Raw genomic sequence first — 13,539 nt, 5'->3', positions numbered from 1 at the left:
ATCTGTATTTTACCTTCAAATTGGATTTGATGGTAAAATACCGATTCGGTAAGGCCTCTGGGACTCAGAAGAGTCCCACCTACATCTGGGTGCCTCAGAATCGGTAAATTTACTGAATTTTTATTTTACCGATTCGGTAAAAAAATGCCCCCTACATACCTGTCACCCATTTACCGATCGGTAACGGCCAAAATCGGCCGTTACCGGTCGGTAAATGGCCTGAAACGGCCACCTACATCTGGCCCTAGATCTTTAAAGTTACCCGTCACCACTGCTAAGACCTTCTAGTATGCAGGTACGTTATGCGAGATCATCAAGCTTCTCCTCCAGAACCTCGCATTTGTCGTGAATCCCCTTTTGATTAATTCCGATATCTCAAATTTTGTGAGAATATCTTGTCGTAAGGCTAGAAACATTTTCTCGATGAAATATTCACCCTTATCGCCTTCATTGGATCCATTCCCTCCATTTCTGGAAACAGTATTCTCACTTTGCTTGGGGTTCTCCACCAGCGCAGATAGCCCAATGACCAAAATTTGGCTGGAGAAACTAGAATTGGGAGTTGTTTCGTGACTTGAGCTTTTAACTTGCGACTCTACGCTCTGTCATTCTGTGCCCTGTATAAGCTCTGCAAGTGGAGCAAATCGATTCTCCAGGGGAAGCAAATCGGTTTGTGACTTATTAGGCGACTGATTTTGAGCCTTATTTCCCTTTTCCTGTGCGCTTTCAACCTGCTCCATTATTTTAAAGTAGGATCTCAGAGAGGGTACAGGTTTAACAGGCACACGCACCCCTTGGGGCCACAGCATCTGAGCTTTCCTCCTGACTTTGGTGCCTTCTTTTGGGGGGAAATTACTACTGACTGTACACCATCCAACAGCTTGCTGCTTCCTGCTCCCTTACCTCCCCTTGCTTTACTCTTGCCCTCCGGAAGAGAACGAAGCTGATATCGATTTTTAATTGAAGTTCCAGACTTATTTTTACTTTTCTCCGACTCCCCCACCTCTGTACTAGCTGCGCTTCTTGACTCAGTCGCAGTGATAGTTTGAGGGGGGTCTGTGCTCACTTCCGCACTTCTCTTAACTCTACAGTCACCTTAGCTTTCACTAACCCCTTGGAGTAACTGAGGCTGTACCATTGGTAGTTGGGATGCAGGGAACATTTTGATGGATACTTATGTCTGGGATATTCAGAGGTAAGGAATCTGCAGACAGAAGTATCCGTGCAGGGAACATTCTGATGGCTACTTCTGTCTGCAGATTCCTTACCGCTGAATATTTCAGGCACTAGTCTGGATCCAGAATCGATCTTCTGACCTAGTCTTCAATACCAATAAGGGATATGGAATTAGTCATGGTGGCATCACTGGAGCCACATAGCACTCACCTTGTGACCTGATGTCAGTTCCTTTTTTTCTGTGCTTTTTGACGCATGCCTGGAGCTTTTCTCCACAGTTACTGAGGTGATTTTTCAGCTCTCCAAAATCATTTATAACAGTACGTTATGGATATGTCCCTTCCAACATCATTTTGGTGGAGTTAAGGGTGACTCACTTGGTGTTCCACCCACCATCAGAGGAAGGCTGGTGCAGGTGTACACAGACAAGACTGCTGTATATGTGGTACAGCACCAAGCAAGGCGAGATAGGGTCTTGAGCACTATTCTAGGAGGTTCTGCGCCTCTTCAAGTGGCTGGACTGCCGGGCCGTTTCCATGGTGGAAAACCTTCTGGCTAGATCTCTAAATGCCAGTGCCGACCAACTCAGCCATCGCATGTTAGCAGATCTCGAATGTCGGTTACACTAGGAGGTGACACAGGGCAACTTCCGTCAATGGTAAGAACCCTAGATCAGCCCTAGATCGATCCTTTTGCCGCCTCCAAGAATGTGAGATTTCAGCACTTCGGCACGTTGGAGTTTCCAAGGCAAGTGTCTCTTGGAGATACCTTACATTTAGAGTGGAGCGCAGGACTGTATGCCTTCCCACCACGGCCTCTCCTGCCCTGAGTTTTGAGGAAGATCAGTAACGACCAGGCTTAAGTCATACTAGTGATGCCAGTCTGGCCCAAGAGAGTGTGGTGCTCAGAACTCCTGGTCATAAGCGTCTGTCCTGTGACTTTGGTATCTTCTGCCACATCAGCAGGGTAGGGTCCTGCATCCAAGCCTGCACAATTTGCATCTCCAAATCTCACACTTTAATTGTGAAACTTCTTGTATTGGGAGGTTCTTATTGGTCATCACTTTAAAAAGTGTTTTGGACACTTTTTTGCTGCATTAATTTGATCCATATAATAGGATGAACAGGCTGTTTTACAGATCCAATGCTATTTGTTTTTAGAACAAGTTTCTATCTACATCATACTAGTCCTCCACTCTCTCTCCAGCTTTTTTCTGTATACGCGGCGCCTATGTAAACCGCAAGGATGGTGGATGGCATCTGTATTGGCGACTGGGTTTTTCTGATACCACAATATTTAATGCCTCCCACAGCCAGGTGTCAATTGTGGGTTGGCCCATTTCCACACCTTGTCCAATTCTAGGCCTTGATTTTTTTAGTTGGCTATTTAGGTTAGGGATGTTAAAGTTTGTAGGAAGTAGTCATCAGGAAAGAAGGAAACCTGGTAACCCATTGGCTAGTGACAGCAACCTACCCGAGGACATGTTCTGGGTATATAAAGGGCACCACTGGCACCCAGATCCCAGATCTTGTTGGACTGGAGTAGAGGACCGAAAAAGGACTTTCCATGCTGCACCAATGACCTGCCCATGAGAGGCTGCACCAATGTGGATTGCACCTGATGATGGCTTGCAAAAACAAGGGGACAGTGCCTGCTGTGTCTTGCTCATGGAGAAGTTGACTCTGAAGCCCAGCTCAAGCAAGAGACTTCATGGGTCATTTGGCTGACCTCCTGTTCGCAGCCACAGGGCCACAACAACTGAAGCCTGCTGGAGTGAGTTTTTAGCCCATTACCGTGCAGGACCAGGACCTGATGCTCTTAAGTTGCCCCTGAGTCTGCCGGATCTGGGAGAGTCGTCAAAGTTCATATGGCCACCCAGAAGGCAAGTTACAACCAAAAGGAGGGAACCACTGTACCAGGCGACTGGTAGTTTAGTGGCGTTTGGACTTCTGCCATGCACAAGAGGACTTGTGCCCAGGATTGCCCCACCAAGCCCGTGGACCCAGGAGTAGCCCGAGGAAGACTACCTTAAACAGCACAGCATTTTCAGCATCTTTTAGCATCTTCAGCATCCAGTATCCCTTACATAAGGGCCACTTTATAGAAACCAGTGGTAAGGAGCCACTGACTCTGGAACTGAATCAAACACTGCATTTCTTTTTGAGGTATCTGTTTCTCTGGGCCTGGCTGGTCCCCCTGCCAGAGTTGCTCACCTAAACAACAAAGTAACCGTATTACAACTTGCTTACGTTTTTCTTGAAAAAGTTTCTATGTGCCAAATTTAGCCATACTTTGAGTGAAAAGTACTGATTTACTATACCTTGTAAATGTGATATCTCCGTAATCCTCTGGTGGCTCTTTTTTAGGTATATGAAAATCCAAACTAAATTGGTGTCCGCTTTCTTCTTCAATTGTTTTGGTGCGGTTTAAACGCTTTACACTTGTTCCTTTGTGCAAACTTGACTACTCAAAGCCACTGCTACCGAGGCTTGAACTAAAGGTTAAACAAACAAAACCTACTGTCCTAATGGGGATTGATAATGTATAAGATGGTGATGTTGCACAACCACACCGCATAATACACCACATTTACTCCCAGTGGAGAATTATTCTAAGTGGCATTATTCAAGGAAGAGACTACATATGTCAGGTCAGTAGTGTGTAGCAGTATAAAGAAGAAGCAAAAACAGTAGACAAGTATAATATTGCAAGGGGAGAAAGGCAGAGAGGTGGAAATATCAAAGGTCTTCCACTGCTCAGTGAACTACTTTTTTCTTTTTCTCAAAAGGAGTGCATTCATTTTCCTTTTTTTTCCTAATGTGCTTGCTTAGTAGGTCTTGCCTAGACAGGGCATGCGCTGTCTCTTTGAGCCATGTTGTCTACACTCTGTGAGCTTACAGCCCACCCATTGCTTTTTTATGTTATTCAGAGTATCATTTGTAAATCCTTGCTTCTATGTGGTCATTCTCTATAAATGTTCCTCTTTTCCGTGTGTTGTTCCCTCCCACAGAGCATGCCCCAAATACTTGTAGCTTACACTTTTTTGTATGTAGGTTCTTTTTTTCAGCACTTTTTTTTCTTTGCTATCTGCAAGTGTTTCAGCTAAGGGGAGATCACTAGTTAAATCAATTCACCACTGCTGCGAATGTAATGCAAGCACTTTTGTTCACTGAGTCCCCAAGAAGTCCCTTATGCGGAGATGCATCCTGCATGCCTTCCCTCCTCTGCATCAAGTTCTGAAGAAGATCAGGAACAACCTGTCCCAAGCCATCTTAGCGCCTCCGCTTTGAACCAGGAGAATGTGGTACCTGGACCTATTGGGAATGAGTATCTGTGCTCTGCCCTTTTGGGAATATTTTTTGTGGCATACGCTGGGCAGGGGCGTGCATTCTACACCTCCATTCATGGAGATTGAGCCTCTGCAGTTGACTGCCTTTGATCTCTCTTCCGAAGTGGTGGATATCATTTTACCATGCTACATTGACCAAAATAGTCCAGGTTGGGTTTTGGTATAGAAACCAGTGGTCAAATCTCAAGTAATCTGGTGAGTAGAACATTTTGTTTTTCTTTGAGGCAAATCGAATTGTTTTAAAGTGGAACTTAGCAGGTGTATTTCAACAAGAAGAATGTTCTTCCTAAATGAATTTGTCAGAAAACTGGAGCCGCCATTAAATGAGCAAGAGAAGTATAACCTGATCAGCACTTCCATTAATAGTGTGTTTTCTCTGCCGCCTTCTGAAGCCATGAAGGAGAAAGAAGGAAGCCTTAACAGTTTAGTCAAGGAGGTACGTCTTCATGTTTATTACCTCTCAATTTACCTAAATGCTTTAAAAAGTATTAAAGATTGTGGTCTTTTTTCTCTATTTCTTTTCCATTAAGAGACAAAGTTTCTGTTTAAAAGTGTTTTTTTTAAAAGATCACCCTTTAACTATGCAAAATTGTAATGTAGAAATACAGTTTTAAGGGCACAGTCTACTACGGTATACTTAGTTTACTGTCTTCGCTATTGTACTCCTTGTCCTCTGTTTGCTTCCTTTTTCATCCCTTTTCTCCAGTGTGCCTGGAGGATTTGTCCTCAGAGCAAATTACAAAATAACCCCAACATTCCTCTTCTGCCACAAGTGAAGGGGCAGCTGAAAAAGTCCCCCAGGGTTAGAGGTGCAGAATGAGATGTGTATATACTCCCAAATGCAGAACATACCTCACCTCTTCCAATAGACTTTCCACCTGATTACATCTCCAGGTTTTATACCTTGGTCAGACGATCGTCTACGAGATTCAACCTTCTTCTTTCAACCAAATAAACAGATTGCTTTCTGACCAACTTTGGGGGACCCCCTCTGGGAGGAAGGCACCAAGTTAATGCAAAAAACTGCAACATTGGCAGTGATTGTACCCTGACTTTTCAAGAAGTTTAAAGCTCTTGACAGTACTCCATTCTGCCTAATCGCAGATTCTGTAGGCAGCCCAGAGAGGGTCTAGAAGCCCTGCATCACCTTACACTTCTCCACCAGACAGAGAATGTGACAGAAAGGGATGCTTTCTGGAAAAAGGTTTAGTCTATGGCACCAATACGACTTACAGCAGCCAATGCTTTGGCTGTATTGGGTTTTTATGACCACAGACGTGGTCAGATGTAGATACATATCAGGAACTCTTCCCATATGACAAGAACCTAGACGTTATATTACATGAAGGTGAAAGAGTGTCTGTAGTCTTCATTGACTCTGCAATGTACTTTGCTAACAGGTAAGATTAGCTGAGAGCAATCTCTTTTTGAGCAGTGGTGCAATCCTTTTGAGGCGCTAGAGCCTAAGCTTTTCAAGGGACATAGCCTTAGAGAGATTCCATCTGCCTACCACATTTGCAATTCTGTCACTACAGGGAACCACTCTAATAGCAGTCTTAACAACCACTCCAAACCAGGCCTATAGCAAAACCTTCTCTAATTGCAAAAGAGGAGGACAATCCAAAATGCAAGAGACAGTATGTTGTCATTACGGATCCTCCGAACTGGCTGCTGCGTCGCCCACATTTTGGAGTTCCGACCCCATAGGTTGGAAACTCTGCTTTCAACAAAGAACGGACGAAAATTACAAAAGGCAGGTGGATGTTGAACCTCATTCTCTATGGACATACATTAGAGTTCCTCCTGTGCTGACCCCTCCTGAAGTCAAACTATCTAGGATTACTGAGAGACAAAATTTTCGCCATGCTAAGGAAGGGAGCAATGAAATCATTCTAAAACAACATCAAAACATAGGCTTCTACTCCAGATTTTTCCCATAAAAATAATGCTTCAGGAGAATAGATGCACATTCTGGACCCGTGACCGCTTAATGTTTTCTAAGATGGTAGAGAATAAATTTATAGTATCCCTGGACCTAATGGTTGCATGTTTCCATATGGCAATGCCTCAAAATTGAAAGATCCTCATGTTCATAGTAGCTGATATCAGTCCATAACTGGACGACTAACTTATAAAATGTTCATCAGTTCATTCCACCAAAAACTCAGTTAAAGTTTGTGCCAAGCTTTTCAAAATGCTAGCACTTACAGTATATAAAGACAAATCATGCTTGCAGCTGGTAAAGAAAATTACATTTCTAAGGGCTGCAATAGATGCAAACAACAAAAAAGGCATACATGTTGCAAGCCAGTTCCCAGAGCATTGGACAGTGAACTACACAAACAAATGCAATTCAAGATACTTTGAATTTGCAAATGTGCATCCTGTGCATGATGTCACCCTGCACCTGCCTTAGTCCAATCTGTTTTGTGAAGATGTGCCAGATTCAAAAAGAGTCATACGAGCAATGGCAATAAATATCAGGAGCCTTCAATGAACACATAATGATCACAACCAGAATAATAACTGTGCTTATCCAGTATTGAGGTATCTTTCATGCCTGAATCATTCCCTGTCACCGAGGTGGGAGTCCCACGGTATATAAAAAAGCAGTACCAAAAGTAAATTACAGTAGTAGGCCCTATGAGAAGGCCTGAGGCCTAGATTGTAGTAGCCTATCTACCTCATTATGCTAAAGAGACCAAAGTCTTTGTCCCAGCCAATCAGCTTACAGCACCCTCAGTAGGTATAGTTAGGATTTTTTCTCTATGGGATTTTTGAAAATTCTATGTCTAATAACTTTGGCGTTTGTGGACGGAATTGGCTGAAATTTTCAGGAAAATGGCACATTTTGTTTCTGAGCAGCCCTTGAAAATTTGGGGGGGGGTTCGTCAAGGGGGGGCCGAGAAAAAAGGGGGGTCCCAAAACGTGTTTTTAACATTGAGTTTTCCATAGGGCGGTTGGCCTCACTTTTAGCCCGAACGGCTGAATGGATTTGCACGAAACTTGGCAAAATTGTAGGGACTGGTAGCCCGATGTGCCTTTTTTAGGTCTCAATATATGTGCTACAGTGGATTTTGAGAAATTAACGTTTAAAAAAAGATATATATCTGTAAGCGCGCTCTGGGCAGCGCTCCAGGACGCGTACTTTTCGCGCAACGGAGCTTTGTGAAGCGAAGCTGATTGGTTCTCCGGCGTCTGTCAACATTCCAAACAGTCCGTAGCGGCCGCCATCTTGTCTCTCGGTAGGATCGAGAGACAAGAGGAGGCGAAAGCGAAGGGGCAAATGACCATAAGGGGGAATAGTAGATCCTCGCTGACCCCCTAGGTTTGATGTGGAGGTTTTAAAAGGGCCCCGCGGGGCAAAAAAAAATAATAATAATAATAATCGAACGGCTGAATGGATTTGCACGAAACTTGGTAAAATATTAGGGACTGGTAGCCCGATGTGCCTTTGCTAGGTCTCAATATATGTGCTCCAGTGGATTTTGAGAAATTAACGTTCAAAAAAAGATATATATCTGTAACAGCGCTCCGCTTCGCGTAACGGAGGTTTGCGAAGCTGATTGGTCATTCTGTCACTGGGCTATAGTTGGGCTACATCTGGCTGATATTTGGGCTACATTTGTTTTTTTTCGTCTCTGGCGGACATCTTTGGGCTACATTGGGCTACATTGGGCTTCATTGGGCTACATTGGGCTACATTTGGGCTCCAACATATATATAGGCCAATGTAGCCCAATATATATTTTTCAAAGTTAATTTTCGTAAAAACCACTGGAGCATATATCTTGAGACATAGCAAAGGCACATCGGGCTACCAGTCCCTACAATTTTGCCAAGTTTCGTGGAAATCCATTCAGCCGTTCGAGCTAAAAGTGAGTCCAACCGCCCTATGGAAATGAAGGAAATGAATGGGTAATTTGTAATTAGCAAATAGCTCATCGCAAACTAGGAATGGTAAAGAATCGCTATTTATTCCTTAAAGTTCGCTATTTAGGAAATGCAAAAAACTTTGATGATACATATGGCGGTTCATCTCGAACAAGATAAGAAGCATAGGGATAGATTTATGATGACTGGCGCATCACCAGGGATGTGTTAGTCATTCTGTGCCGCTGTTCCGTCACCTATGGTGTGCTGCATTTACAATGCGGCGCATCATGGGGCAAAAACAGCACAGATGCGTGATGTATCTGTGCCGTAAAGGTGGCGCATTGCTGGAGTTGTATCGCAAGTGTGATGAAGCTCCAGCAAGGGTCGGGGGTGCCCCTGTCGCAGGGTTTCTGTTCTCACACAGAACTGTGGACAGAGGATTGGAACCTCGGTGAATTAGGGTGTCCCAAAACTCACCTTAGTAATCAAAAACCCCTTAGCAAGCTAGGTACAGTGTCACATTGGATATAACAAACTCTCAATGTTTAGACAATCCAGAATATGAACTTATAGTACCTCAGGATACGTGGAACTCATGAACAGTCGGTCGTTATATATTTCTTAGAAACCAGAACATGGAGTTAAGAAGAACACGTGTATTTGAAATGTTTATTTACTAATGCCGTCTTCTCAGGCGTAGTATCTTAGATAATACAAGTACACATATTATCAGTAGCAAAATTACCAGCATAGTTACTAGTACATAAAAAGCGAATGGTGATAGTATGTTAACATGCTGTAAATGAATAAGAGTTAGCAACACTTATAAGCAGCCGCGGGCCGTGGAGGGAGTTACGGTGGGGCAGGGAGGCGGGGAGGGGGAGGGGCAGGGTGGAGAGGGCTCCACCCTGCTTCTCCCCCTCCCCGCCTCCCTGCCTCACCGTAACTCCCTCCACGGCCCGCGGCTGCTTATATCTCACCCTCCCTAATACACATATTATATTATTTGCTAAGAAGGTCTCTTTGTGTTGGTTTAGGGCGTGCCCATACTTTAGTGTCTTAGATTTGAAGGAATCACATCAGCATACACCAGCTCTCTCTTCATGTGAACCGCATCAAGTGTTGTGTATGTGTGTTCGGCAAAGCAATATAAAACCCGCCTCATGCCCAGAATTGGCAGAAGTTGCACTTATGTTATGAGTATGAAGTCGTGGAGATCAGACCTCATAACAATTCTGTATCGTGTTGTTCTTTAAACTTTAGCACTCGCTGTACAGATATAGTTTTACAATTAAAGCAGATAGTAGAGCAATAACATATTATTCTCATGTAAACCACGATGAACTACTAGGTTGAAAGCTAAAGCAACAACTAAGTGTTGTGTGCAGAAGTTGCAAAAAAGGAAAAATGGCGTTTAAACCGGTAATGAGCCCATGCTAACTTAACACGGTGTAAAGATATCCAGGACCTAGATGATACCTCCCCATGATCCGGAAACGAACTGAATAAGATAATAGAAGTGCCATCTCATGAGAGCAGATTGCAAGTTTATATGTGGACGGTCCGCAAGGTAAAGCATTAAAAACTAGGAAAATTTAATGCTAAAGAAAAATAAAACAGCCAAGTACTTTATCGAGTCTTAAGCCAATAGGCAAGGTAAATAATAAAAACTTGACAAATAAGTCAATGAATTGTCAATGAAATGCTAGTACTCAGCATATCAAACATGAAAAAGGTCTATGACATAACTGTGTATGCAAAATAAGCTGCAACAGCCTCCAATAGGAAGTCACCGTCTTCATCCGAAAACAGTTCAGCCATCCAATTTAAAAGCGGAAAAGAACATACGTGCTCTCCCAGCACCGGATCCTCTATCACCATCAGAGGACAGCTCGGTGGGTTTTCAAGAAAGCTCTGTTCCAAGAAAGACTGTGTTGCCGCCAGTAAATTCCAGGGACCAATTAGTCCATGCATCAATGCCACAGCCATAATCCTTTCGCCAGGACAAACCAACTCGTGAGTAATGATAGGAGTCATCAGCTGATTAAAGTCGACGTCAGGAGAAACCGGTCCGCAGAGACACAAATCAATGGCCCAATCGAAATCACAGGTCAGGCAGTGAAATACAGGCTGGACACAGGTGAAGTAGGAGAATCGAAAAGATAATCCTTATGCCGTGCTTAATATCGCCAACGGCATTGTGCCATAATATTCTAGCATGCGATTGCGGAACAGTGTCAGCAGCTGCAGGGCGGGAGGTTGCATAGGAGGGACATCCATATTTAAAAATGTAAAAAAGCACAAGAGCGTCCGCTGGTAATGCAAGTAAAAATGGCAATTCTCGAAGCAGAGTGGAAAAAATAGAATGAAAGAAAGCAGGGATGACTCCAAAGATTTTCTCAAATGAAGTCACGAGACCACTGGTAACAACTTTAAAAAAGTGCGCCAGGGCCTTTGTGGAGGATGCGTTAAAGATAGTCCGAACCATCTTGCTGAAATGGAAAGGCAAATCTGAATTGAAAAGGGTCTGCACCTCTGTACGGGTGTTCGCTATGTGAAGCACGAAAGTTTCACGGGCCGAACTCAAGGCCACCTCTCTCTGAGACAAAAGAGCTCTTATTCTTGCCATGCCGTTGAAATCTGCTCCCAAGGTTGGTATTTGTGGCGAGATTGAAAACTCCCTATGTTCATGTGTGGGAGGAAATAGAACATTTCTGCAGCAAATAACCCGTTCACTTACTGTTACGATAAAAGGAATACTTTTAATTAACCCAGAACAATCTTCATTATTGAGCATCAAATAACTACCATTTTCCAACAACTTGAACGTGGGGATGATAGCAGGAACTGGCGTGCCTTGCAACACGCAAGCCATATTTGGTCGGTGTTTGTTGCATGAACCGTGTAACTGTATGTGCCTACACATTAGTGAATGATCTGGCGTCTCAGTGCATTCCTCTCCAGGCACGACGGATTACAACGGGGGCAAAGGCCTGCGTTAACTACCCTTCACTATCTGCAAAGAGAGAGTACTCCTAATAGAAATGAGGGTGGGGGGGCAGCATTCAAAGCAGATCAGTGTGCATAAACACGAAAATGTTTTTACTTACCACGTACTTGACATTCGACAGTTTATGATATTTGCTATTAAAAAACCATTGAAATTCACTGAAAAAACCATAGGTTATAGAACATATATAGTTAGGAATTAGCATTTACAAAACCTTGAAAATTCACTGAAAAAACCATAGGTTATAGACCATATATAGTTAGGAATTAGCATTTACAAAACCTTAAAAATTCACTGAAAAAACCATAGGTTATAGACCATATATCGTACCCTAAACGCTAAAACACTACCCCCAGCATGACCCTACACTACACAAACACTACAACACAACCCTAAACCCTAAAACACTACCCCCAGCATGACCCTACACTACGCAAACACTACAACACAACCCTAAACCCTAAAACACTACCCCCAGCATGACCCTACACTACGCAAACACTACAACACTACCCTAAACCCTAAAACACTACCCCCAGCATGACCCTACACTACGCAAACACTACAACACTACCCAAAACCCTAAAACACTACACCCCAGCATGACCCTACACTACGCAAACACTACAACACTACCCTAAACCCTAAAACACTACCCCCAGCATGACCCTACACTACGCAAACACTACAACACTACCCAAAACCCTAAAACACTACACCCCAGCATGACCCTACACTACGCAAACACTACAACACTACCCTAAACCCTAAAACACCATCCCCAGCATGACCCTACACTACGCAAACACTACAACACTACCCTAAACCCTAAAACACTACCCCCAGCATGACCCTACACTACGCAAACACTACAACACTACCCAAAACCCTAAAACACTACACCCCAGCATGACCCTACACTACGCAAACACTACAACACTACCCTAAACCCTAAAACACTACCCCCAGCATGACCCTACACTACGCAAACACTACAACACAACCCTAAAACACTACCCCCAGCATGACCCTACACTACGCAAACACTACAACACAACCCTAAACCCTAAAACACTACCCCCAGCATGACCCTACACTACGCAAACACTACAACACTACCCTAAACCCTAAAACACTACCCCCAGCATGACCCTACACTACGCAAACACTACAACACTACCCAAAACCCTAAAACACTACACCCCAGCATGACCCTACACTACGCAAACACTACAACACTACCCTAAACCCTAAAACACTACCCCCAGCATGACCCTACACTACGCAAACACTACAACACTACCCAAAACCCTAAAACACTACACCCCAGCATGACCCTACACTACGCAAACACTACAACACTACCCTAAACCCTAAAACACTACCCCCAGCATGACCCTACACTACGCAAACACTACAACACTACCCTAAACCCTAAAACACTACCCCCAGCATGACCCTACACTGCGCAAACACTACAACACTACCCTAAACTCTAAAACACTACCCCCAGCATGACCCTACACTACGCAAACACTACAACACTACCCTAAACCCTAAAACACTGCCCCCAGCATGACCCTACACTACGCAAACACTACAACACTACCCTAAACCCTAAAACACTACCCCCAGCATGACCCTACACTACGCAAACACTACAACACTACCCTAAACCCTAAAACACTACCCCCAGCATGACCCTACACTAAACAACCACCACAACTCTACACTACACTAACACAACACTACACTACACAACACTACACTACACTACACAATCACTAACCCACGAAAAAATGAACCCAAACCCACTTACCTCTCTCGTCATCGTGGTTTTCACAACGCAAATGCATTTACCATACATGCCTTTAAAACGTAATTCTTTGTAAAGGCATGCGCGATAAATGCACATGCGTTTTGAAAAAATGCGGGATAATGGTATGCGAGGTCAATGACCTTGCGGGATAATGGTATGCGGACTGAAAGTCTGCGGGATAAAAAATGCGGGAAAATGGCTGCAAACCATGATTAGCAACAGACTTCACTGGTGAGCACTAGCTTTACTACAGTGATCTAATGAGCAACTAGAGTGCTAACATTCAGAATTTATGGCAAATGTGTGACA

At 43.7% G+C, this 13,539-nt stretch overlaps 1 protein-coding gene across 5 annotated transcripts in view; it reads left to right on the top strand.

Annotated features, from left to right (window-relative positions):
* MROH1 (maestro heat like repeat family member 1) overlaps nt 1-13,539 on the top strand; it is a 2,054,050-nt gene that overhangs the window by 1,187,902 nt on the left and 852,609 nt on the right. For all 5 annotated transcript variants that reach the window (XM_078686516.1, XM_078686513.1, XM_078686514.1 and 2 more), the window contains one exon: nt 4,829-4,961. In XM_078686516.1, the coding sequence (XP_078542642.1) occupies nt 4,829-4,961 (133 nt within the window). The remainder of the gene's footprint in view (nt 1-4,828; nt 4,962-13,539) is intronic.

The sequence above is a fragment of the Lissotriton helveticus genome, chromosome 4_1, assembly GCF_964261635.1.
Source record: "Lissotriton helveticus chromosome 4_1, aLisHel1.1, whole genome shotgun sequence".
Lineage (NCBI taxonomy): Eukaryota > Metazoa > Chordata > Amphibia > Caudata > Salamandridae > Lissotriton > Lissotriton helveticus.
The sequence above is the reverse complement of the archived record's forward strand: the minus strand, read 5'-3'. Positions and strand labels throughout refer to the sequence as shown.